The sequence below is a fragment of the Orbicella franksi genome, chromosome 2 (assembly GCF_964199315.1).
Source record: "Orbicella franksi chromosome 2, jaOrbFran1.1, whole genome shotgun sequence".
Classification (NCBI taxonomy): Eukaryota; Metazoa; Cnidaria; class Anthozoa; order Scleractinia; family Merulinidae; genus Orbicella; species Orbicella franksi.
Genome location: NC_138146.1, coordinates 6,410,353 through 6,437,779, shown reverse-complemented (window position 1 = coordinate 6,437,779; position 27,427 = coordinate 6,410,353). Strand labels below are relative to the sequence as shown.

General features: G+C 38.8%; 3 protein-coding genes across 3 annotated transcripts; 2 read left to right on the top strand and 1 right to left on the bottom strand.

Moving 5' to 3' along the window:
• Positions 1-496: 496 nt before the first annotated feature.
• LOC145477892 (uncharacterized) lies at positions 497-10,508 on the top strand. The gene is made up of 7 exons (XM_081455760.1): positions 497-682; positions 2,119-2,427; positions 2,900-2,959; positions 4,275-4,460; positions 5,459-5,773; positions 6,512-7,057; positions 8,172-10,508. The coding sequence occupies exons 1-7, from the start codon at positions 616-618 to the stop codon at positions 8,222-8,224; spliced, it is 1,536 nt and encodes a 511-aa protein (XP_081311886.1). The 5' UTR covers positions 497-615; the 3' UTR covers positions 8,225-10,508.
• A 7,486-nt stretch (positions 10,509-17,994) lies between these two features.
• Positions 17,995-19,844, top strand: LOC145477915 (adenosine receptor A1-like). Its single transcript, XM_081455791.1, has one exon. It carries the CDS (start codon positions 18,219-18,221, stop codon positions 19,269-19,271), a length of 1,053 nt encoding a protein of 350 aa, XP_081311917.1. The 5' UTR covers positions 17,995-18,218; the 3' UTR covers positions 19,272-19,844.
• Positions 19,845-24,541: 4,697 nt separating this feature from the next.
• On the bottom strand, positions 24,542-27,366 carry LOC145477913 (adrenocorticotropic hormone receptor-like). Its single transcript, XM_081455789.1, has one exon. It carries the CDS (start codon positions 27,218-27,220, stop codon positions 26,162-26,164), a length of 1,059 nt encoding a protein of 352 aa, XP_081311915.1. The 5' UTR covers positions 27,221-27,366; the 3' UTR covers positions 24,542-26,161.
• Between the last annotated feature and the right edge of the window lie 61 nt (positions 27,367-27,427).

Genomic DNA, 27,427 nt, shown 5'->3' with positions numbered 1-27,427 from the left:
GTTCTTGATACGCTGTGTGCATTGGGCAACTGCACTTCCTTCCACTCGTCTGTATTTACCAGTTAGCTTTATTGTCATTTTTGCAATCAAATGTGGCCTGACAGTATACTGTACGGCAGCAGTGGGTTTTCTTTGGTAATAGCACGGTAATACAGAGTTTAATTTATAGTACTTCGAGCACGTTTACACTAAGCGTTGAAAGGTTTTATTGGCTAAGGCTACACTGAGAGCAGAATCGACATGGATCATTAGATACCTCGACTTCTGGTACCTGCTGTAAATGGTACTTAGAACCTGTTCGGTAAACGATTGTTACACGGCTTTGGGTCAAAGCTATTTATCCGCTTACTATCCTCAGAGAATAGCTATTAAACACAATGATCCAGCTCCTTACCCCCTTTCTCTCCTTATGAGCTTTTCTCTACAATAAACTATTTCACAAGCCTGATTATTGCTCCCGCACCCAACTTTTCCACTATGCCATATATGTAGGAGTGATAATTGATCACAAGTGATCTGGGTAATAAATAATGCGTTTGATGTCAGACCATTTTGACTCGCTTGCAAATATTTAGTTACGAGGGAAATAATCTGTCGGCCGCGGTTTTTCTAGAGATGAAACCCTGCCTTTTCGGCTTCGCGTGCTTGGTTTTCTTGGGATTCGTGTCGCCCAGTCAAGAAGGTAGGTTGTTTACAATTGACCTTATTTTGAAAACTTTGTTTTTGGAATATCGAGGTTACGTAGTCGTTAGAGTATTGTCCTAATAGAAAACAACACAAGTGCTTTTAAAGCGCGTCTGCTTTCTTTGAGAACGTCAGAGAGTACTGCATTTGTAAGAAAAGAAAATGGAAAAACGCATCGGTCTTTAAGGTCTTCTCTAAGTTATTTAAACTTAAAACGCGGCGATAACGCTTATGTCAGACACAGAAGTTAATGTACCAGTTACAGACAGCAGAGGAGCCTGAACTGAGGCATGACCTGGTTGTTATAGCCGGGAAAACAACTTCAGGGACTCATTAAATGAGATTTCTTTTTTTTCCTTTAACATAAGGGTCAAAAAGGTCTGAGGCAGCGCCGTTATTGATATTTTCATGACTAATCCGCTTTAAAGTAGTTATGACTTAAACCAATGGGACTGAGGTTTTTCACCTTGTCATACTGCAGAAAAATTATTGAGTTTAAGAAAACCACGACTTCAACGGCAACGGGAACGTCATTTTATAAAAGGCTTAATGAGCAAAACAATCAGTGTACGTGCGTTATAATTCTTGGCACATTTCCTCGCCGTCCTTTGCAAAACAACAACGTGAAATGACCAAATTTTGCATTGTTTGGAGAATGTGAACCACGACGACCACTTGTTAAAACTTCCATTTTGAATTTAACGCTGTGTTCCATATTTATTTTGGAGTTTTAACAAAAAGAAACAAACTAAATGATTTTAATGGCCGTTGTCCTCGGCGTCGCCGTCATGGTTACTTAAATTCCCTTAATATTTATTTTATGTACTGTGGTGTTGTAAGGAACGCCACAAGCTAAGGTAGGTTGTTTGTAAATCTATGAGTTCAAAACAACTTGTTATCAATTTCAGCTCTGAAGGTAATACGTTTATTATAAGCAATGCAATAAACAAAGCACGATCTGGAATCGTCGTTGCTGAATTTTAGTAACGCTGCCCAACCCACTTTGTTCCATTACCCCGCCTACTTTCGTCTATGGATTCAAGAATTCATGAAACTGCAAGGAAAGCAGACAACTTTTCTGTGACGGTCTGCTTCGATTGGTCATTAACTATACTTTTCTTTCCTTTGGAAAAATACAGACTGTTACTCGCACTGTTGACCGTCTTAACAGAAAAAAAAGTTCTAGACGAAACATCGAGTTTTAGTGGCTATCAATCATTCCCGTCACTTTTCCAAAAGTTATGCAAAAGGTTACTTGGGAATTCTCAGTTGTCTCCAAACGTGAAAATGGATTAAATATCCTGTATTATTACCAAAAAGTCTTTCTATTCGGTTTAAGTTAAATCCTGGGCTGTCTCACGTAAGCAGGAACAGACGAAAGATAAATTTGTTTTGTTGTTATTCATTTTTCTTTTAAACACTGGAAATCCACAGCACACCTCCGCAAACCAGTGAAACATCATTCTGCACCTCACAAAAACCACCCCTTCCATCAGAATGCCTCCTCGAACCAACCAGGCGCGTTGAAGAACACCACTGGGCACAAAAATCTCCCCCAAAAAATCTCGCCACAAAATCCTCAAGTAAGGGCTTCACTGGCATCTGCGTCCGCCAATAAATCATCGAATCAAGATCGACCTAAACCCGCAGCAGATTCCCTGAAAGAGAAGAGCACTGTGCAAGCAACAGAGCGAGCGATTTTAGTGCACAATGCAAACAGTGGAGAGGGACATGTTGTTCAAGGTAAAACAAAAATCGTCCATTAGGTAGAATATAGATGAATTTTAATGCTTGTAATTCTATTAAATCTATTCGTAGCTTCAAATCGACCAGTTCCCTTCTCCATAAATCATACCTTTTAGCATCAGTATACATTTTGGGCATTTCTTTAACTTAAGTGAAAATTAAAGTTAACTCAGTTAGGGCGTCCTAAATATTATTATGCGTTTCTTTGATATTAGAATTTTCAACATGTTTGCTCTCATCTTAGATCAACAATTAGGAGAAAATGTTTGGGCAAATTACGAAATTAAGATCTGGGTTAAAGAGAATACACACAGATGTATCGTCTATACCAGCACAGATTATGTTAAGGAATTACTTTGTCTCTTAATACACGTTTATATTTCTTGACCCATTTTAATGGTTCAAATACGATAGACACTGATATTCAATTGTCATTAAATAAATTTTATTGTTTTATTCATTATTTTAGATTCAGCCAGTGGAAAAGCTCCAGTTATCGTTATAAACTCAGATACCACAGGGGATAACGGTATGCTATTATAGGTGCTCGTTCTGGCGTATCTTGGTCGGAGGAGGGGGGGGGCAAGTCCCATATAAAAAGGACAGGCGTGCTCGTCAGAAATTTTTGAAAAGAACCCCTAAGAGTTGTTTTGTGGGCATGGCTTCCAATTTTTTTACCCCTAAGAGGCAACAATTCCAAGACAAAATTGAAAATCAGTTGATTTTCAAATATCTCCTGTCATATGTTTTTGGCTCAATACCCTAAAAGGTATTGTAAAAGCTCCCGCTATGAACCTTTTAAGGCTGAACACCCTTAAGGCTTTCTTAACCCCTAAAGGGTACAAGGGTACAACGAGCACCCCCCGTCCCTTTTATATGGGAGTCCACCGCCCCCCCCCCCCCACCCCCCACCCCCCTTCTCCCATCCCCGGGTCTCGGTTTGTTATGAAGACAATCTTCAAGTCTAGTCGTGATTGTAAAGTTATTCCCAATAATCGTTGTTCGTCAGTGTTTGGTTTTACGTTTTGTTTCTATGTAGAGGGGTTTCATTGGTTTAACTATACTATTGCAAGTAGGTCATGCCAGATTCTGCTGGAATCTTCTAGATTAGGTTGGAAATCAAGGGGTTTTCGTTAAGTTTTGCAAATTTTTTCTGTTGTTAATTGACGTCTTCAAAGGCATTGAACTCAGATCAAAAGGTTCTTCAGTTTTAGATAAACGCCGCTTCAACCAAACACAGCGTATTCAAGTCTTCATACTTCAGCTAGATTCTTCATACAGGCCTTATTCAATCAATCGATCAATTATTCTGAAGGTAGTCCCTTTCAAGGTATTTTAAGATATGGTATCCAGTCCCCTCGCAAACAATGTAGCTGTTGCGCAGACGTTTTTCTGGAGAAATGAAAATGTGTGTAAATTCACTTAGGCTGTCTACATGAGCAAAAGGTCCCTCACAAAATTGGCTGTTTCTAGATCCCCATAGGGTTCCTGAATTCGGCAGTGATCTAAAAAAAATTGAAAAAAATTTTTTTAAGAAATAAGGCCTACGCGGAGAAGTAACTCTCTTGTATCCTTCATAGACGGATTCGGCTATCCAGACAACGTGATAATTTACTTGCGAGGTTTCAATTATGCAATTTGTCACGCGCAACTGATTGATGGGAGTATGAAAAAACAGGACAATTGTAACCTCCCAGATGAATCATCACGTGGTCTGAATTGGCTGGCAACAAGGATGTAAACACGTTAGCCGAATACGCCTATCTTCTCTTGGTTTCAAGGAATCACAAACTCAGAGAATTATTTAACCAGCTGTCTATTTGACGTCTTCGCTTTATTTTCAGGAGGTTCACTGGATGCCTTTTCACAAGATTGTCTCGACGCACATAACAATTACCGCGCCAAACACGGTGTCCCTCCGCTGATGTGGTCACATGATCTAGCCGAAGGAGCACAAAGCTGGGCGGACCAACTGGCGTCAACTGACTTATTACAACACGATCAAGCCGCTATACAAAACCGAAAGATAGGTAGGAAGGCAGCGGTATGATAAAAAAATATCAAACAATACTATGGTGCTAAAGGGACTCCCAACTGAAAAGAAACTAGAGCAAAATCTGATGTTTGGCGAGTACCTGACCATGGCGAGTACTTGTGCAAACGTTCATCCGTTGACAAATACGCTATTTTGCATGAGGCGGCTCAATAACGATTCCCATCAACTGAGGGAACTATTTTGAACTATTTTCTCAAGCATTAACTTTATGATAAAGAAAGTGAGCCATGAAAGAGAGAATGGTTCAAAAGTCTTTCTCTACCGGGAAATAAAATAAAGAGAGGTTGCAACGATTTGAGAAAACATCCCCTTCCTTCATAGTACACAGCGCTCGTAACTACAAGTAGGCTACCTTACTGTAGACGTAAAATTTGGCCTCGCCGAAAATGGTCTATTTTATCATGATTTTCATACCAATACTGTGCAAACGTAGGAGGAGCGGTGGCCTCATGGTTAGTGCGCTCGCCTCCGGATCGCGCGGTCTGGATTAGAGACCCCTGGGCGGGGACATTGTGTCGTGTTATTGAATTGGGCAAGACACTTAACTCTCACAGTGCCTCTCTCCACCCAGGTGTATAAATGGGTACCGGCGAATTAAATACTGGGGGTAATCCTGCGATGGACTCACACCCCATCTAGGGGGAGACGAGATACTTCTAGTTGCTTCTTGCTACAGAAATCGGAGAAAAATGTCGGCCTGATGGGCCACTTGGCTCGTATATATGCAGACTTTACTACTCTACTATGCAATGTTGGTTGTTTAGTTATTCTCCGAGAGGTGGTAGCTTAGCTTTCAGTTCCGTAAAAGACGTTCTCGGAAAAAAAATAATAAGGTGTCTTCGTGTCAACCTGCATGACGCAACCTACATTTTTGGAGGTGTATGTACTATTGCTTATTTCACAACAACAATCGCAGGATTTTAAGCATTCTCTCTGTCAGCCTTTAAAAAAAATTTTTTTTTCTTCATTTAGGGGAGAATTTAGCATATTTTCAACCTTCTGTTCCAAAATGCCAAGGCGCTATGGTTGACAACTGCGTCAATTGTCGCGAGATGGTCCAACGCTGGTACGATGAGGTGAAAAACTATGACTTTGATAAGGGAGGTCCTAAAACGGCCGCTGCACCCTACAAGCACTTCAGTCAGTTGATCTGGGCCAACACAGCTGAAGTAGGTGTTGGGACCGCGGTCAGTAAGCGGTATGGCTTCATAACAGTTGCGCGGTACAGGCCCACTGGAAACGATGGCGACTTTGAGGAGTTTATAAGGAATGTTCCCCCTGAAGGAGGTACGCCAGAAAAGTTCTACTTTTAGACACTTTTGAGCATGCCTACACAGTAGGACGTCGCTATTAAGGAAATGACATGCATACCATGATGGTGCAAGTTCTTATTCAGAGTTTTATTGGAATTTCTTTGAATTTTAGACCAAACTTATGGGAATTAAATAATTAACTATCTCATAGTTGCAACTACTTTGGAAATGTCCGTAACGAGATGTTCCACTGGAGATTATAGACGATTCAGTTTGATGCAAGACAGTGTTTCTGAGTTACGTAAAAAACACTTTTTAAAAAATTATAAGGTAGAAACCATTTCTTCTATGATTAGACTGATAAGTTTAATGTTAAATCGGAAGAAATCTTTTCGCTCTTTTTTAACAACCCAAACCGATCAGCTGTAGTCGGAACTGCGTCCTCCACAGGCCGTGGAAAACACTGAAAAAATAGAAACTACCTTAATCCTTAATTCAAGCGGAAACGATTTTGGCGTAAAATTTTTGCGTGCAAAAAAAAAAAGCTTTATATGGCGACCAACTTCTGGTTCATTGACCAACCAAAGCGCGTGTAGTGTCTCAGTTATTTTATAATAGCAAAAATCTGTCAGTTCCAGGCTACAGTTTATCGATTTTATTGGGTTGTATTACTTTTACGCGAGCAAATGAATACGTATTAAAGAGTGGAAAAATATTATTTGCTTGCTTCTAGTGAAAACAGGCCGTTGATTTACTCTTACTATTTTGCAAGGGCCGCTACCAACGATGTCGCCACCGCTTGAAGATGAATCAAAACCCCTAGGGGATGTACCAACCCCTACCCCCGTGACAGAAACTCCAGTTGTTTCTGCCACAAAAGTAGACTCAACTTCATCGCAAACGGCAAACTCCAAACAAGATAAATCAACTGATGTCACGGTCCTATCCCAAACGGAAAAGTCATCTGTAACAAATGGCGCTATAATTTCCGCCAAAACCGCCGCTAAGGTACCGGCCGCGCCGCTGCAAAAAGACAAATCAACTGATGTCACAGTCCTGTCACAGATGGAAAAGTCATCTTCTACGAATGGGGCTGTAATTCCCGCCAAAACCACCGCTACGGTGCCAGCCGCGCCGCTGCAAAAAGGTGCCAAACTTGAAACTCAATCAACGTCAGGTCAACCAAACAGCAAAGGGACGCATGGCAAGGGTGGCTTTGTGCACACGCTGACAGCGAACGATGGAACGAAGGCTCAAGTGTACCTCAGCAAGAGTGGAGCTCACGCGGGAATAGTATTTAGAAACGAAATATCCAGAGGTAAGAATGCAAAAAGCACTTGAGGAATTGAGAAACCGCTGTATTATTAAAACAGGACCTGAAAGCTCTTCAATATATCGGATCTGAAAATAAAACACTTGAACGTCCAAGTAGCTTTACATATCCTTGAAACTCACGGAAACTTGTATTAGTTGCAGAATGCACTGGCAAAACATCGGGCTAGCTTAGTCGACGCAATGTTTCCCTAGGTGACGTTGTCATTCAAAGTTGGAAGGTAGACAATTAACTCCAAGAAAATTGACAGACCTTCCAGTACTTTAAATAACCTTGCATCTGGCTTATATTCTGCAACGCCTGTGGGATACTCAGACACCCCTAATGGGGCCTCAGTAGAATATCACTCAGTAATTGTAATTTAATAGTTTTTATTGAATTTTCCATAAGCTTACTGACATAAAAGACTCACGCACCGAGTTACATATCTTGAGCATACATACAGTAAGGACTAAACTAAGGAAGCAAATCCTACAGATCATTTTCTGATTGACATACTTGCACCATTTCATGTGATGGACAAATATCTTGCCTTTTAATACAGCAATCCTGCTTTCCGATCAGTGACTTAATAACTGCGAACTTGTAGCTGGTTGAAACTGAATTAACGCACGATAAAAAGAGGTTATAGTTTTAGCCTGAAATTCAGCCAGGTTGTTCGAAAGATGGTTAATGTATAGCCTGCGAACGTAGACTTATTTCTGGCTGTCGCTTGTCTCCTCCAAAAACCAAAATAACACTTTATTTTTTTTTCTGTGGAGACAAGCGACAGCCCGCAATATGTCTGCGTTCGCAGGCTAGTTAATGTAGTAAGAAATGCTTTTCACTGCTTATGTTTTATGTAGTTTAAAATTATTCCAACTCAAAACAAAAGAACAAGCAATATAAACTCACCGAAAAGTTACAAAATGAAACTGAAATTAAAATTCTTGCTAATCCTGGGTTAATATTAGCTTAATTTGTTAATTGGGCTTTACATAACCCGGCTGTTACACTCACTTACTCCCGAGAAAGCAAACAAAGAAAAGAGCAGAAACTGCTATTCTAGGCTATTCTTTTAAATGATTATATTAAAACATGACCTATTTTCCTTTTTCAGTGAACGAAGACGAGGACTCGACCGGTGTAAAAAGAACGATAAATGTGCTGTAGGAACAAATGAACATATTGACTCATCATCTTAGTACTGGAATACGGTTATAGTAATGGACAATCGCGGGACACAATCAAATGACGTAATATATGTAAGTTGGCCTAGGGCCCTTTCAAGGCCAAGGGTAAAGTTTTTCTCGATACGAGCCGGCCAAAGTCGGCAATTAACATTTTAATTTCTTTCATTTTTAAGCGCCATAATTAATAGGGAAAGATTTCGAAATCGCGAAACGGCATCCGCAGTGTAAAAAAGTCATTCAAATGCCGGTGCGTACTCAAGAACGAGGACAAAAGTTGCTTCCGAAGCTGGGTTATTAATGTTATTGTTGTTGTTGTTGTTGTTGTTGTTGTTGTTGTTGTTGTTTTCTCTACGTTCACACAGCCTACATAGCTTAAAGTGAACCAAACACTAGCAAGGGGATGTGGTTCGCAATTTAGGGTCCGTGAAAAACTGCCCGGCATAATTAGCCAATCAAATTCCAGGATTCAGGATTCCCAGACCGCAGAGATGCTTGAGAAAATAAAGAAGGTATATTCATTATGCCCGCAATATAGCCCGTGTTAAGAGCCATACTCTTTTAATCAATTAAGTCGTATATTAGATTATACAGTCTTTTCATGAGTAGTTACTGAACAACCGAGCGAACCATTAGACCTAGGGACTCAAATTGTGTTACACATTGCAGCGATTTCGTTTGTTGCCTTCGGTTTGTTATAATATAAGAATGAAAACCAATACAGTACACGGAACTCTGTTGTTGTAAAAGTATCTACTGACTCGTAACCAGTCGCTATTTATGGGTCGGACAGGATTGTTTCAGAGAGAAAGACGTCGGGATCGAGTGGGGCGCGCAGGGAGTTATGACCCTTCCTTTGAAACACCAGGGGTCTTAATCCGCTCTAGAATCCAATCTTCTCTCCCCAAGAATACGTAAATAGCGACTGGGTCAGAGTTTGAAGTAGCTGTGTGAATTATTTTGCCGTGAATAACAGACAGTTTCCATGGGAGTACAGAAAATGACACTTAAAGAGAAACACTCTTTTCCCTGGATATTATATTGAACGATGACAATGATGCAACTGAAAACAAGTTTAATTCATTTTAAGTTCAGTATATGGTTTTAATTTAAACTGGTACAATTCTTTTAATCGCGGTTAAAAACTTCAAACTTAATACTAGAGCCTCTCAACTATTTAGTTGCTGAAGGAAAATAACTTAATCATAGGTAAGGGAATTGACTAAATGTAAAAATAGTTTCATATGCGAAATAATATTTAAGTTGTTAGAACGAGGTAGAAAGGAATTATGAAACTATGTCAATGCTTTAACTTAGTTTTCTGGCATCCAATCACGGGTTGAAGAGGATTAGGGCGCATTCCGAGCGACGAAGTGGTTAAATTTTTCAACGGGTTTCGTCTGTGACTTAGATCGTTAAACACCAGCAAATTTTGCAAAAAGCAAAACGACAGCTGAATATTCCCAACAGTGATCAAAACCTTCTTTCTCCGTACCTTGTTATTACATTGCCAAGAAGGAAAGTGATAAGATAAAGATAACGATCAGCTTGGGAATGTCGTCTGGACGTATCAACGATTTCTCCGAACTAACATTTAAAGATCTATAAATGTAATCTAGGAACTAATTTGGAACTTAAAGGACTATGGTATTACATGATGTACTGTGATAAGAAGCTGTAGTTAGTTAGATTAATAAAGATCTGGACTTAACTCTTTGCGCGCTGTTTATTTCGCCTCTCACGTCTTGGTTAATATTGTCTAACGAGACATGCACACCTTAAAACATTCAGATTACCGAGGCAGAGATTTGAGCAGCTCATCTTTAGGTCTTTTTGTTCTTTAGTAGATGGTTAATAAAACATTTTACAGTTGTGCGCTTACTTACCTGGCCTTTGAATACGAACGAGGTTAGAGGTTAACTTGGTTTGATTCAAAACGCCTCTGCTTTTCTCCTTAAAATGCAAACTAGTTAGCGTTAACAGAACTTGAGTACACAACAAAAGCAGTGAGGTCTGTATCAAAACAAGGTCACCTCCAGCCTCGCTGCCATTCAAAGGCCAGGTCACTGAGCAGACAACTGTAAAATGATCTATTGCGCCACTGGTGTAGCTTTTCAATCGTCATGACCTCTCTATGCTAACTTTTTCTAAACAGTTTTTCGTCAAGGAGAGAAAAAAATCTTGAAATACGCCACGATACTTCCATTTTAAGTTCTAAATCAAGGTACACTAGGTGACATTCACTTAATTTTCAGACCTACCTAATTTTCCAAATACTAGGAGGTGGATATTTGGGATATTTACTGCTATTTCATGAAATAATCTTCCAGAGTTTTCCTTGGTCCATTAATTTGTAATGTCCAGACTAGAAACGGGACAAAAGCAACTAGCAAATGATAAACACGTGCTTGAAACTTTCACCCTTCTCTTGACTAGAAAACGGACCACAAATATTAATGAGGAGCTTGTAACAGCATAGTAAACACTGTTCATATCCCATATTTATCTGCGAGTAAAAAACAGCCCGGAGAAGCCATCATCTAGAGATGGACATTTCGATTGTTTTCGAGGCATTTTGGAGTAACAGTTGAAAACTATCAATCATAAAGTTTCTAACTTCGCCAAATTTCAAAGTAAAACTTCTAAACTAGCTCAGTTGCCATCCCTTATGTATGTTATTTCTTATGCATTTGGTTAATAATCTTTTACTCCAATTGCAGCAAATTCTCACTTCTGGTATCTATAGATTCCTTATTAGTAACAAATAGGAGAACTTGTTTATTGGTTTATTTCTGCTTGGTAACCAGTACTAGTATTTGGCTTAAGTTGGCTCAAAACAGTTTCCAGCACTTTCAGAGCCACCTTAAATTTTCAAAACTTTAAGGTAGCTCTGAACCCTACGAACAGATTTTTTTAAAATCTTTGCCGAAAGTTACGTCTTATCGTGTTACCATGTTTCACCGCGCCGTTTTAGAATTATAAGCCCCTAAAGCTATAATTAAGGCTATTTTTAGCAGGCCATCTGTTGCTTTGATAACCTAATGATTAGGCAGTTTTTTCTTACCAAGATTGTAACATCAAGTGATAAAGAGTGGTTATAATGACCCATCAAAATCTAAGTGCTGGAAACTGTTTTGAATCACCTTAAGTCTTCTCTTCGGACTAAGAGGGTCCAGCTATAATTTAATTTGATTTTTGTTTTTCGTTTGCCTGTTTGTTAATTGTTCGTCCAATTGCGACAGTAGGAAATAACAAATTGTACCACATTAGCAGCTATTGTTTTCGTTTCTGAAAAGAAACACAACTGCAGTTTACAGCTAAAATCTATAAAATAACAGATAATAAACTTGTCTAAATAAAATTGGAAAATAAGACAGGAATTCAAAAATACAAACATGTTAGTAGCACTAGAAGTTTGATATTGTCAAGGTTCGAATTAATCTATTCAACTAGCTACTTTTCAAAAAGTGCTCGCGGTTCAAAGACAGACTTTTCCTCACTGATAGAGGTATAAGAAAAAGCCTGCATCAAAGAACGAGAGAGATCACTTGATGTTTTGGCATTGTAAACTTCAATAGTTCTTAAATGTCGAGTTCGAATCCCAGAAGCAGGTACTTGAATGGCGTAAAATTAGAACATCCAAACTAGGGTTCGCGATCTGATTTTAGCTAGGATTTAATGACACAAATTGTAAAATTTAGGTAAGAATGCTTGCTTTTGTAATTAAATGAGTCGCTTCCAGGAAAAATGACAATTTGACAAGAGATCGGTTGAAAATCCCAGGAAAAACGGGTACCCGTTAAAAGTTTAAGATAACTAAACGGAACATATCTTGAAGCTAAATAGTCAAAAAAACGATTAACATACAACTTGAAGAGGCATCGTAATCATGAAACCAAAAGGTAAGGTAAATTAAACACAAATAGCCCTAGATGGTTAGGAAGAAATTAGATTCAGTTATTTGCAAGGACAAAACCAAATTGATCCCGTAATAACATGTACTAAACTATCCGTAACTTAACCCCCAAAGGTTCTGACCGAAACATAACTTCTCCTTATGATGCTGATACATATTCAGCTGAGTAAGAGATGAGACGTGAAATACTTCATAAACGTACGATATTCAGTCTCCATGTACGACCGAGTTATCAGAACTGACACAAATAAACTAATGGCAGTCAAAAGAGAGAATTGAGATTACAAGCTAGGTTCTAGCTAAAAATGCGAAAGCTCCGTTGTCAATAAAACTGCAATACGAGTGCAAAATGACTAACTTGACAAATTAAGGAAAACCTTTCCATTCGAAGTCGGATGAAGATCTTTCCTCTGCTCGTCATGATCAACGCTTCGCCGTGTGTTTTTTTTCTTGCACGCAGCTACTGATCTCCTTCGATCACCGGATATAACTGAGTATTTCTAGCTGCGTTAGAGTTTATCAAGGCACAGAACGATCTCCAAACCTTGATTACTACCTCAGATAGGAATGTCGACTTAGTTCCCGGGAGATGAGGTAACCAAAACAAATCGACACGGATAACTGAATAACGTGCTCTGATTGGTCGGATATCGAGTTATTACCCGCGGATGCCGGTATTATGAGGTAATAAGTGCTACAGGGGTGATTTTTTGATGTTTGTGTAATCCAACTCACTCAAGTGAATCGATTCGATCGCCGCTAGCGAGTAAAAAGAAAGAAGAAGAGGCTTTCAATTTCATGGCTAGGTGAATGTTTGAAAGCTGGAAAGTCACGCTCGAGATTTCAGGGACATCACTGAAAGAAGATTAAACGGCAGTAACTGTGTTTAGATTTGTTCTAGCCATACTTTGGAACCAAATTCACGAAACCTACATATAGCAAATTACATTTACTTTCTGAGAACTAATATATGAAAGCTAATGGCTCAATATTTCTAACGATTTGAAAATCAAAAACATATAAGATGTTTGGAAATAAATTTGTTGCGTTTGAAGAACGCTCATAATTTACCAAGCGCCGTTCTGTCGTGTTTTATTTCTGCTTTTCCTTCCTGCAAGGTTGGTAATCAAGTATAATGTTCAATAGTTGTCCTTAAAAGCTCGTTACGCACCAAGGGAAACTTTCAATTTACCACTTGCCCATCTCACAGTAGCTTTACAAATAAACATCCGGGAACCATTTTAACTTCAATGTTTCAACGTGGATTAGAAAGAACAAAATAGTCAGACTCTCAGCACAGTTGAATTTACAGCTTCCCAATCTTCATCTTTATCAGTATGCCTGTTTAAATTTACAAATAAACACGGTAAAGCAAACCGGGAATTGCATCTATGTATATCTCTCTTGTCCAAACGCTTAATGGGTAAAATTTGTTTACTATGTACCAAAGGCACTTTTAAGCAACGCGACCCATCTGAAGTTGTGGTATTATCTCCTTTCTGAGGCTTTAATAGAGTCACTCGCGGCTAAGAATATTTTTTCTTGAGTCCACCTTAATAAGAAGCTCCTCCCTTTCGTTTCATCGCAGGATTTACGCCTTTCAAAACATTTTGCAGGTACCCAATTACACACCTGAGTGGGTTAAGTCGGAAAGAAGTTCCTTCCTTAAAGAACCGCTGATGACAGCGACGACCACTGAGGCTCTAGCACTCTTGACCTTTGAAACGAAAGGTTAAGGGTTCAAATGATTAGGACGCCTCGCCTTCGACCACGTTTTATAACATAACTGAGATACCACGCGCTCTCTCATTTGTCGATAGGTGTGTTTAGATGAGACTATGCAAATACGGTTGTGACGTTTTAGATTCTCGCGTTTTGTTGAAAATTATTTTATAAAGCAATGGAAAACTTCTTCCGTGTTTACATAGCTTCATCTAAACACTTGGTGGGTTGGGAGAATTCTCAAAAGTTGTGGGCAAACCCTCGACTGCATTTCGGGTTTGCAGAACTGTCTCGAACTCTCCGAGCCCCCCCTCGTGTTTAGATGAGGCTATGTAAACTCGGAAAAGCACTCTATTGCTTAAATCTAAGAGGCGAGGGGAATGGGGTTATTATAATATCGATATTTCGCGTTACGTCAGCAATTGAAACAAACCAGGTCTTTCTTTTGGCCCTTGGAGAATTTAAATAGCGAACCAATCAAAACTGGAGGTAATTACATGTAGCAGACGCAAAGCGCGGAAAAATACGCACGAACGAGTCATGACTTTGTTTTTACTTCTAATTGGATGAAAAAGTGGCGCGAATTTTTTTTAAGCCAATCGTGTAGCGTAGTAAACGCAAAACTAATTACTTTTCGACACTTAAATGAAATCCAGCTTTACCTCCAGTTTTACATTGCAAGTAATCTGGATTCATCGTTATCAACTTGCAGAGGAAGGTCTCAGGAACATTCAAGAATTTGCTCGATGATTACTTTTAGAGCGGTTTTCAGTTGAATGTAGAAAGTAATTAGACAATTACTTTGGTTTTGGTTTTGTTTTTACTACAGTTTGAGATTGGCTTAGTGGTCTAATTGGTAAGTTATTGGTTTTGGTTTTGGTTTTACGACACTCAATTGAAAACCGCTCTAAACATCTCTGAGAAAGATTAACTGATTTTAATTAACACTGGAAGAAGTAGAGATCTTTAAATAAAAATTCAAAGTTAAAAAATTAAGGAAGAAATTCATAGTAACGAGTGAAATTAGGAAATAATTTCACTCGCGTTTTGTCAAAATTTTGATAATTTTCTCAGCAATTTTGACAAAACGCAAGTAAAATTATTTTTTAATTTCACGAGTTTACTATTTGATTACCTTTTGATATCAAAGGTAACAAATTACGCTTACAATCGTGGGTTTTGTCTTGTTTTTTTGTATCGGGAAATCTCGCGCCGAACGTTACAATGAAAATTTTGTAATTTCACATGTGAGATTATGAATCAGGAGTGATTGGTCACCCATAATATTATAATAGTTGTCCCCGTCTTTTCTCCCTTTGCCTATAATTAAGACAGAAGATTATTTATTGAAGTTAACTCCAACACTTTTTACTTGAACTAGCTGAAATTCAAACATTAAGCTTTCGCGGTGCCATAAACATTCGAGCAATTTCAGGTCATCACCTCTGCTTACAAAGCATTGTTGCTGTGATTCGTTCGTTCCCTGGGAACTTACACCAGACAAAGAAAAGGCTTATTTTGATTATAATATAGAGCAAAGAAGTCTCGAGAATGTAAACGAAGACGTTTTACGCGAGCGGACCTTAGTCCCCTGACATGCACAGCGCGCGATACATGCGCAGCACGATCCACTTATTTAATTATCATTATAACTATTAATATTCTTATTATTATCACTATCATTATCGTTATCATTATCGTTATCGTTATCGTTATCATTATTATTATTATTATTATTCCTCTTCATTTTCTCCTTTTTCTTTTTGGTGAGTAGAATCCTCAAAATATAAAAAGTAGCTCGTAAAAAACAAGTCGCATTGCAAAATTAACTTTACGCCAACAGAATTAATCTCCCATACCGGCCTTATTTCCCAAGAAATCCCTCTCAAGTTGGTTTTGGATCTCTCTTCCCTTCAGAAATCTCACAAGAATCTAGAAATAGCCCATCAGGTGAGGTAACTTTTCCTCACGTGGACAGCCTAAGTGACTTTACACACTATCTCATCCTCAAAGTTAACATCACTCGCCTTCAGAAATCTCAGAAGAATCTAGGTAAAAGCAACCAATCAGAATAAATATTAAAAACTACATAATCTAGAATCAAAACCTACAACATCGTGCTGCCAGAGTAATTGCTAAATCAAGTTATGATACTACTCTAGCTATCTTCTCAATTCGTTTAACAGGGATAACCTATCAGTTAGAAGGGCGAAGCAAAAAGACAAATTTAATGTACAAATGTGTTAACAAGCTCGCCCCAGTTTATCTTTGTAATATGTTCACTACGAAAACATTAACATTGTCCTTTGATCTTCGCGACGCCGCACAAAAATTGTATCTACCGAAACCAAGGAACTACACGAGGAACTTCTCTCTACAAAATTTTAGACCTCTTCAAGAAAAGCATTCATAAATGGTTCTTTGCATCAGACTCCCAAACGGCAAATATGTAAACCAGTAAATAGAAAACTTTACATGTGATGTATTTCTTTTTTCTATTATTGTACTGATATTTTTACTTTGTAATAAAGAAAGTTTTCATTCATCTCCATTCATAGTGATAACCCATCATGTGAGGTGAATTTTCCTCACGTGGACCTTGCACGCTTTCTCATCCTCAAAGAAAACATCTCTCACCGTTAGAATTCTCACAAGAATCTAGTGTACAACAGCGCAGCGTACAACAATGACTAACGGCGAAGTCGAAGTAGACTAGCCACAAGCAGGTCATAGAGAGAAATGAAGGGGAAGAACGAAAGGAACTGGCAGAACGAGGAGATAGAGTTACTCATTACCTTGTGCGAGGACAGAGCCTGTTTCTGGGATGTAGATCATGAAGGCTACATGAATATGGACAAAAAGGAATTGGCTTATTGTCAAAGCGATGCACAGATGTCAGAGAAATAAATTTTGGTATCACAAGGACGATTGAAAGAACAAATTGGAAATTCTGAGATCACAATTAACGAGGGCACAAGCCCTAGAACGAAAAAAAAGAAGTCTCTCTAGACATCTTCGAAAGTTAGTTTATTATTATGCGCTTGCTTGCCCCTTTGTTTTCCGTGACCCTTTGTTTTTCTTTGTTTTCCACCCGGTCAGCAAAAAGTTTTGTCTGCTAGTCCTCGCTGATTTAGTAACCCCAAAAACATAACAAGAAACAATGTTTCCTCAACTATGTTGCCAGACAAGTTTAGCCAGACTTCTACCCTTCTTCTAGTTTCCTGCTTTCGGCCGAATAACTCATCAGATAACATCTCGATTATATTTTTCAATGAACATGTTTAATTATTTATTTTACTATTTTCTTTTCTTCGCCAGAGTGGAATTGCTCCAGTTCAGTGCGTGAATTGTAATCTCATTTAAAGGGTATTTTACATTTACACTTTGGATTCTTGTAACGTCACCCAGAGACATGAATGCAAGATTAAATAAATAAAATTTAAATAAATACAAAAATAAATAGGGAAAGCTCAAGTAAATTGGAATAAATTACACCAAATAAAAGTGGTCAGAGAAGGTGGCCTTAATTTTTTGTAAGAGTCTATCGAATAGTAATCAAATGGAAGACTGTTCCAGTCAATGATAGTTTTTGGCCAGAAACTATACTTATAAGTGTCACAGGATGTAAGGAGCGGGATGAATTTCAATGGATGAGATGGTATAGTTTTTAAAAAAGGCTGATGTTGTAGATAACTTGGGATGTTATATAGAGGCTTGGTTTTAAGGCCTGTATGCAAAAGTGCAAATCTAGCTACTTGTCTCCTTTTCTCCAGTGTTAGCGAATTTCGTTGCCTCAGGGATTTATTAGCCTTCTTCTCTCGCATACCTTCTCGTTATAAAGCGTGCTGCTCTTCGTTGAACCAGCCAGTTATTTTGGAAAGTGGCGAGTGTTTTTTCGTAATGAAAGCACAAAGGTGGCGAATTGACAAGGGTTTCGAAGTGTACATGTTATGCTAATTATTTACTTGGTAGTTTGCACTGGAATGTTATCCCACGCATTGTAATTATAAAATATTCTCAGTTATTTCTGGCAAGGTCACTTCATTACATTTTCATTTGTTATTTTAATTTCACAGTATTTATTCAACCAATAAGAAGGAAAGGTGAAAAGTTAAACAGATGCAGTTTGCACATCAAGTGCCAAGTTAGGCTGCAAGTGTCAACGGATTTTGAAACGAAGGACAGCTACCGCACGTACAAGAAAATCGTTCAAACAGTTAAGTAGATTTTCCCTTGCTCAGACACAACATTTAAGAGCAGCAAACTATAAAAAGCAAAGTTTTCAACTGGATATACAGGCATCCAACAACAGCACTGCTTGAAGCTGTGTCCCTGGTAAATGGCGAGTGTGTTGCCCGCAATGGCAAAGGAAAACTCAACGGGTGAAGATTACGACTTCTATCTCCGGATCATAAATGTTCCTGAGTTCTGGCTTGGTTTAGCTACAACAGGCTTTGCGATGTCTGCAGTAACTTTTGTATCGAACGCCATTCTGCTCTTCATTATTTACAAGGACCCTCAACAGTCGTTTCGCACGGCGCCAAGTTTCCTAATCGCCAATTTGAGCGCATCCGAACTTTTGCTTGGAATTGTAGTTGTGTTTCCCGTGGCCTTGAGAGATGTGTTGCGGTACCTTCAATTGCCTCTGTCTCACGCTGGTCTGCTGAAAGCTATCATCTACATCGTTGTTTCCACGACGCTGTTTGTTAGCAGGTCCACTTTGATCGCGATGTCCTTGACTTGTTACATTGCGATCAACAACCCCATGTTCTACAGAACCACGATTACCGAGAAAAGAATCAAAATTCTGATTGCGTCGATATGGATTGTAGCTCTGCCAATTTCGCTTCTTCCGGCAACGAATTTACCGGAGAAGACGTACACACTGATTTACCTTCACACTCACGTCTCGCTTCCCGCCATTGTGCTGACGGTCGCGTATATTAATGTTTTTCACGCGTTCTCGAGACGCAAACAAGACGCTCGTGTCAGCTTCAAAAATTCACGGATAGACAAAAGACATACGTTGGCGCGGGAAAGAAATATGGCCATCACTATCATAACCATTCTGGTGTTGTTCTTTATCACGTGCGTTCCTCTCTATACCACGTTACATTTACTATACCTCTGCAAGACATGCCAAAAGTCGGTCACGTTTCATAAAATTGACGTTGTTGCATCACGTTTGTTGTTCATCAGTTCTTCAATTGATCCATTCATCTACGCCTGGAGGGTTCCAAAATATCGCCAAGCACTGCGCGATTGTTTCAACATTCTAAAAAACAGCTTAACATCCAGATTTAGGTCAAATCTAAATGTGGGGTTGTCCTTTTCGAGGAAAAGTACGACAAACATTAACAGTTCCTCGTCTTGTTTGAGCGCTGTAAAGTAGCGAGAAATCTCTCCGCTGGTCAACATTCCCGGGCAATCTGCACAATTATACTTATTTACTTCAATGCAAGATTGGCTTCAGTTTCCTCGAAATTGCAATGAGCGAATGAATATTGAGTGGGGAATAGTGTGCAAAACAAATAAGACGAAAACAGCTAGAAAAACTAAAGGATATCCAATAATTTTGAGAAAAAGTCTAAATTTGTTTCTCTCTTAAACAATAGCTAACTGGCCATAACAATGCCCCTGGCTCCAGAATACAATACAGGTAGTGTTTTCAAAGGGAAAATTAGGAAAATAGAGATTCCAGAGAGGTAATTAATGTATTACTGAAGAGTTTATCTTAAAGGCGCGTAATGAATGTAGATCAGTGACAAAGTGTTGCTTAGTGACTCCTTTAGAATCTTACTGAACTTAACAGCTTGTTATAACATAAAAGTAACTAAATTTATGATTACGTTCAAAGAGGATAACTTCATAGCCATAGCTGATGTCGCTTTTTTTTTTCACAGATTGCCAGGGCGGGAGGGCAAAATAAATTTAGTTACAAGAATAAAGGATTATTTATAACACGTTTGCTTGTATTCAGTTGCTGTTGGTTTTGAGTCGCTATCGCTTTTATCACTTCGTTTCTTTTACCACTGAGAATTTGTAATGAACTGGTCACAATTTTTACAAGCTTTCCATTTTTTTTCCACTTCCTGAGCAGAAGCTCAATTCATTTGAGGCCTTTAAGACGCAATCCGATAGGAAATCGAACAATTTCTGTTTTTAATGGACAAAAACCTTGTATATTACGGTCTTTTTTGCATATTGTAAAAGCTAAAGATACAAATAGCCTGAAATAATACCAAAAACAATTTCTCATGGGAACTTGAGCAAATAAATTTCAAAGTTCAGAGAAATGGTGCAATCACAGGTAAAATTTCATCATCAGTTTCATTTCACCAGTACTTTCAAGTGTTTTATATGAACTTCAAGATTTGTTTTCGACATTTGGTGTTGTTAGAAATGATCGCTTTTGAGAAGATACTTAAAATAGTCACAAAGAAGTTTGCAATACAATGTAAACAACCTCGGTACAAAGTTCAGTTGCCAGCTTGTTACCCGAACTTGTGGTGGATTCCTTCTTAAAATTATTTCGATATTAAATTCTCGCACCTGTCCCCTAGCGTATTTGCTCATTGTGAAAAAGAGTGGTGGTATGGGTAGCAAGTATCGGCGCGTGCGTTTACATGTTGTTTGGGGTATGGCGAAATGGACCCGAAGAGGAACTCTGATGAGGTAGATGTGGGAGTGATGTGTTCTTTTTGGCCCAGCTTTGCAATATTGCGATATTGAGTTACTCCAGAAATTGCAAATTCGTAGCAAATTTACTTCTGAGAAGGCCTTCAAGTTTCGCTAATATTTTCAGTTAAGTTCCAAAAGTGTCGCAAAAAACTCGAGCAAATTACCGATCAATATTGGAACATTGCAAAGCTGCGCGTAAAACAAAAAAAAAGAACCTGTTTATTTGTAATTATAGCTTGACAGACGATAAACAAACAAGAAATAAATCGTTAGCTCCATGCAATTGATTGTTATTGCCATTGCAGTTGGTGATATTATTATTTTATTGATGGAGAATCAGTTACACTCGCAACGTCTTCTTTCATCAATTCGTGTCGCATGTTCACAGTTCTTTAAGTGGCTCTTTATCTCCTCTCGACTTCTAATTAACTCTGAAATCACCATCCCATTTAGCATGCCCCTCAAAGTCTCGTCCTGCAATATTTGTCAGTCCTTTCTCCCTCAAAAGTAATCCCATATAAGCTCTCTCGCCGTCTCGAGTACTTTAAGATCTGGGTCAAAGACCTTTAAAGGTAAAGGTGTTTTATTAGCTAAATTTCTGAAGACGGAAATGACAATGAAACAAACTTTAGCACACAGTGAAGTTTCAACGTCTACATTAGAATTGGCGCTATTGACAGGTCATGTGACATGTCACGTGGCGTTTAGCGGAAAACAGCCATTATTTGAGGAATTGGTGACGGATTTTGGTGGTATCATCCAACAAAAACGCGTTTTAGATGCAGGTCAACTATTTCCATCCTCTCACCTTTGGAATGACCGTCCCTCATTTCGCAGAAAAATTTTATAGGGTCAAAGGTCATATTTTTCAACAAAAATTCTTCTTTTAATCATTCATATCTTCTGAAAACGAAATCATGGAAGATCATTCCAAACGTGGCAAGGTAGATAATTTAAATCTGCATCGAAAACGCTCATTTACTGATCAGTAGAATGAAAATTCGCCGAGTTACCGATTTTTAGATCACGTGGCATGTTCACGTGATCAAAATAATATGTTAAGGCAAGGCAGGACGCCGAACTTTATAATTAGGGAAAAATTCAGCTTGGTGAAACAACTAAATATTACAAGAGATACAGCTGCCCAACCATAATTCCACTTTACATCCCTGAACCAGGCGTTAAACTGCTTGAGATTACTCTCAGCCTAAATTTTTACGGAGAATAAATAAATTAAAAATAAAGCCACATTAGTCTTAGATTGCAAAACAGTCGTATTTTTTGCGAACGCGAGTGACGGTCAATATTCGAAAGAAAGGTCTGTAGCGAGTGTAAAAACGGCGAGGGAGAATGGGGAGAGACGCTAAAAAGTGTTTTTTCTCGCCTCAAACGCCCTACGGGCGTGTGAGGCTCGCGCGCTTCACACGCAGGGATCGCGCCTTCCGAAAACTTCCGAAAACGACTGTTTTGCAGTCTACATTAGTCTTAACTAATTTTCCTGCGGGTCCTCTATCTTGCTGAAATTCGAATTTAGAGATGTTAGTTTTCGTGGAGGGAGGAAAACCGGAGAACCCGGAAAAAAACCCTCGGAGCAAGGCGAGAACCAGCACAAACTCAACCCACATTGCACCGGGCCCGGGCCACGTTGGTGGAAGATGAGCGCTCTCATCATTGCGACATCCCTGCTCTCCAAACGGACAAATTGTTAGCATGTCACTACCAAACACGATATTGTTTGTGCGTGCTGTTTAAGTGTCCTTAAGCGCCCTGTTAAGATCCCTGCGAGCTGTTCCTATATTGCTCCTAGTCCGGTTCATTTCAATATTGAGAAAAACGGCTTTGTACTATCCATTCCCGAAACATCATTACCAAGCGCACAACACATTTGAACCGTAATTTATAAGAGGTCAGCTATGCAACCAGACAAACTTTCCGACAGTGTAGTGAGGGTCTGGTAACTCTATCTGAATAGAATCAAGAAATTGTCTCAAACAATTTTTGCGATAAAATTTGCTTCGCATTTACATGTAACAACATATAGATCCCTTGAAAATACCAGAAGTTGCTTAAGTTGGAGGGGTAAGAAGCTTGTAAGTGATTGATGTATTGGACCTCAGCGCTAAATTACAATGGTTCAAAATGACAGCTGTCAGTTCTGCAATAATTTTGGCTCTTTCAGTTTGGATGGCTATTACGTTTTTTCCTCGTTGTCTTTCTGTAGAGACAGGGTTGAATGTAGAATAATGTTCAGGCACCTCGGTACAAATCGTTAAGAAAACCTTGCATGTATCACCGTGTTTTACGCCAGGCTCAACGAATTTTTCTTCTACGCCTGAAAAACATCGAGAACATTAAGCCACGAGAATATTTAGCTTATCGTCTCAAGTGATACTGATTTCGTATCATAATAGTACTGTAACTTTCGAAAATAAATCTTAAATACCAATAAGTACCCCCCACTTTCATGAGCCTAGACTGTTCACAGTCCCCTATTTTTCCGTGAGATCGTAGATGTCGATCGTTGAGCTCGACGGGCCGCTATCTTGGTCTTTTGATGCGACCGAAACTGGAGAGAGAACAAAATGCCCATGGGTAGGTTTACCCCACCGCCACTACCCACGGGCATTTTGTACTCTCCCCAGTTTCGCTCGCATCAAGAAACCAAGATGGCGGCCCATTGAACTCAACGATCGACATCTACGATCTCACGGAAAAATAGGGGACTGTGAATAGTCTATCATGAGCCAATTCCTAAATGCAAAACTTCAGCTACATAATTTATGCATGGATAATTTAGCACTTGTTATTCAGCTAATAATACACATGACAAAATTACTCGATTCTGATTGACTAGGAGCAGTGCAGTTCAAGTGTAACACCATGCCAGTGAAAAGGTGTAACATCAGTGTAAAAAGTGTAACACCGGTGCAAATTACACATCGAAATTCTGGATTATGATTGACTGAAAGACAATAGGAACTTTTCTAAGAAATTATATCACGTAAAATGATGACGAAAATTTTGTGCTGAAACTTTGAAAAAAAGTTTTCTCAAATGAGAAAAAATGGCTTCAAACATCTTCCAGCACTTCCTCCGCGCGAATTTTTTCATGTTTATATTATTAATAAGTAATCATACGGTTTTCCTCGTTCAATTTGGAGTTAATTTGTACTTGTGAGTGTTTCAAAAAGCTGAAATTACACTCGCCGAAGCGGCTCGTGCAATTTCAACTTTTTGAAAAACTCACTCGTGCAAATTGATTCCAAATTGAACTCGAAACCGTATGATTAGCTATACAAATTTTATCGGCTCGTCAATTGGTTTACCGCAGTTCCCTTCATAACGTAACGGAAGTAGCGTAAGATTTTCACGTTTGAGCGCTGGAGAGCCTGTATAGCCTGTCAGCAGGCGCGCGTATGGGACACACGCGCTTCGCTTATGGTTAAGGTCACACCCGGGGGGTGAGAATATCCACGTGGGGTTCCAACGATTTCATTGAAGCATTAGAGATAAAAAAAAAATGCTAGTATCAATTGCACTTTCTATAAAACTCGACATGTAACTGACCCACGTCCATCATCAAAATATGCGCCACAAAAATTGTATTAAACTTCACAAATGATGACACTTCGGGATTGTTTATCGAAAAAACAAACAAATATTTGTAATAAACACACAGAAAGCACGTAGTGCAAGTAAAAATAAATAAACATGATAAAATGACGTCAATTTCCCGAAGATTTAAGCCAGACAGCTCGAAGAGATCCGGCCCACCCTTCCTGAATGAACAAACTGCAAACATGTCACGTTCAAACAATGATAGTTCGTTTTATTAAATACGTTACAATTGATAACTTATTTTCCCACAATGTATTTGTACGCAGTGAAATGTGTCGTTTAATTTAATTTCTAGACCTGAACATAACTTCAGGAAGTTAATTCTTTGAAATTTTAGCAGAATTTTCTAGGATGATGATGAAAGCTGACTTCGATTCATAACACACGGTCTGTTGAAAACTCAATATTTCGCAGATGAACACTATACTGCGTACTTCGTTAAAAATAACAATCTTGTATCTTTAGCTCTTAGGAGTTTAAATTAATCTACCGTTGTTTCACAAAGCACTGAATGCAAACGTAAACGTTTAATAACAGAATCATACTGTTGTTATGCTAATTAGCAAGCCTGCCAAAAACTGATAAGAACTTGCCAAGAAAATACACAGTGCAAGCATTGACCAATAATATGTCTGATTACCAAAATGTAACGAACCTTACCAATAGCCTTCTTAACTACTTTCGAGAAGGTTTTTCTTATTAGCTAAGACGTAAACAGTGTTAATGAAAAAAATTGACCATAAAAGAATGTAGATTTTAAAGAAAAACACATTTTGTGTAGTTAAGAGCCCATTAACCGATTCATGCGCGCACTCGCGCGCGTTGCTAAGGAGGTGAAATTTCACTTCCGGTCACTTACGTCAGCCTGAGCGCGGAAAATAAAAACAACTCAAAAACTCGCAAATTCGCTCACATTTTAGACGTTTTTCTTTGTGTTTCGCAAAATGCAAAGTAAAAAAAGTACAAGCAAAGACAAAATAAGAGAAAGACAGAAAAACAAGAGCAATAGAAAGAGAAAAACTAACTCCGTGTGGCTTTGTTTGATCTTACCGAAGTGCGCTGGTAGTGTAAATTGCGCACGCGCTGATAGGGTAACTTCCAATAGATATCGGGTTCACTTCCGGTTTCTTTAAATGCTAAAGGAAACACGGTTTTTCATTAAATTCAGCCTTTTTCGACGAATTTCGATTAAAGCCAACGTTGGAAACATAGCTATGTATTCCTTTTTCGAAATCATGCTTTTTTCAGAAAATTACGAATTTTTCAATATTTTGAAATGCTCTCAAAATCTGATCTTTCAGAAATTAAACAAAATCGATGCATAGTGTGATGAGGATTTAAATTAAAATACGAAATCAATGAAAAAAATCCCGGGAAAGTAATTTGCCTGGGAGCCTTTGCATTTTTTCTGTATTAGTCACATGACCATGGGCGTGGCCTGATGACGTCATCACTAGTGTTACTGATCAGCAAAAAGTTAAAACACATGAAATAACTCTGAACTAACTAAAAATGATGAGGCTATATGAGACTAAATTTTCCCTAGCAACGGCTCAAAAAGATCGGTTAATGGGCCCTTAAAGATTTCTGCTGGGTGTCTTGATTTAAAATTTTAATCCACTGTTTTTCTTTGCAGTCTTTCTCGACATTAGTGTTAGCACGACCACACAAGCATTAACTATACTCAAAAGTCATGATGGAATAACATATTCCTATCTTATCTTAATATTGCTGGCGTTACACCTCTTAAAAATGGTATACTCTGAGTTAAGATAAACCTCTTGATTATTAGAGGTTTTCTTTCAGACGTACATATATTAAATCAAATTAGAGGGTGAAATTTTATCGTAACTTCTGCACTATAACGGCTGTTTTCCTCCGGCGATCAGATGTTACCTGATGTAGCTTCTTAAATTATATTACTTAATAGGTCAAAAGGTCGCTCGACTGCCTTTAAGGGTATTTGTTATATCAGATTTAAGTCTAAAAGCTTGTCATTTCACTTGCAGTTGGTTCGCTTAAGCCCCTTGGCTTGTTCCGTAAAAATCTTCCAGGACCGCCTCTTTCACTTTGCTTTGTGCTTGAATATTTCGAACTTGTTCCGTGAGATCTAGTTCTCGCTCTACAGAACAGAATCTGCAAACAGTCGCTAAACGCTCGACGATACTTGGGCACCCTCCAAGCGTACACAAAAGGATTTATCGCAGAATTAATGTACAAAAAGCGAGACAATGCCACGTCAATCTTGTGGAAAGTTATCGAGGTTTGACAAGATTCGCAGAAGTACAGCAGATGAAGTGTGATGTATTGAGGCATATAACTGATGAAGAACAGCGAAAGAATTATTATAATCGTGACAGCCATATTTCGCTTCCTTTCCAGAGAATTACTCGCTATTGAGTTGTAACCGCCGAGCTCAAGTTCTCGAGTTCGTCTCGCGAGAGCGCGAAACACGTTCACATATATGACTGTCAACAAGATGGCGGGCAGCGAAGCGTGAGTGTGTAGGTAAATTAGCGTGTATGTCTTCTCGGACACATTTGTCACAGGTAGAACACAGGTCGCTAGAGATATCACCCATAAAACTGCAATAAAAATCTTGACTCTTCGCTTGGTTATAATTGTCTTATATTCCATCGGTTTGTTGATGGCGACATAACAAGTTAATGCCATGGCTATTATGGAATAGCCGCTCGCGAAAATAGTTGAAGTAAACACTGTGTACATGATTGCCTTAAACGCCATAGCGTGAGGCATATGTTCAAGTCGAGACCGATAGACATCTCTCAAAGCCACAAGAACAACGTTGAATAGTCCCAGCAGTAAATCTGACGCGCTCAAATTTGTGATCAGGAAGGACGGCGGTGTACGTAGTGTTCTTCCAGGGTCCCTGTACGTCGTGAAGAGTAGAATGGAGTTTCCTACGATAATAACTATTGCCAGAATGAATCCCACCACAGCTAAACACAGCCAGTATGCCTTGTCATCGATTATCGTCAGATAAAAATCATAGTTCGGATCTGAAGAATTATGCGTCGCCATTTCAGAGGCACGAACGTTCACTCTGATATTGAGGAGTATTAACACGTATGAGGTAACCTTACCCAAATCCACTCTCAAGTCTTGGCTAATATCACCGCCCGTGGTCACGACCTTATAAACTCGTATTGTTGACTAGTTTCCTGTATGAGCACAACACCAAAATAGGATTGTACTTCACAACAAACGACCCCCGCTGTTTGGTAACAG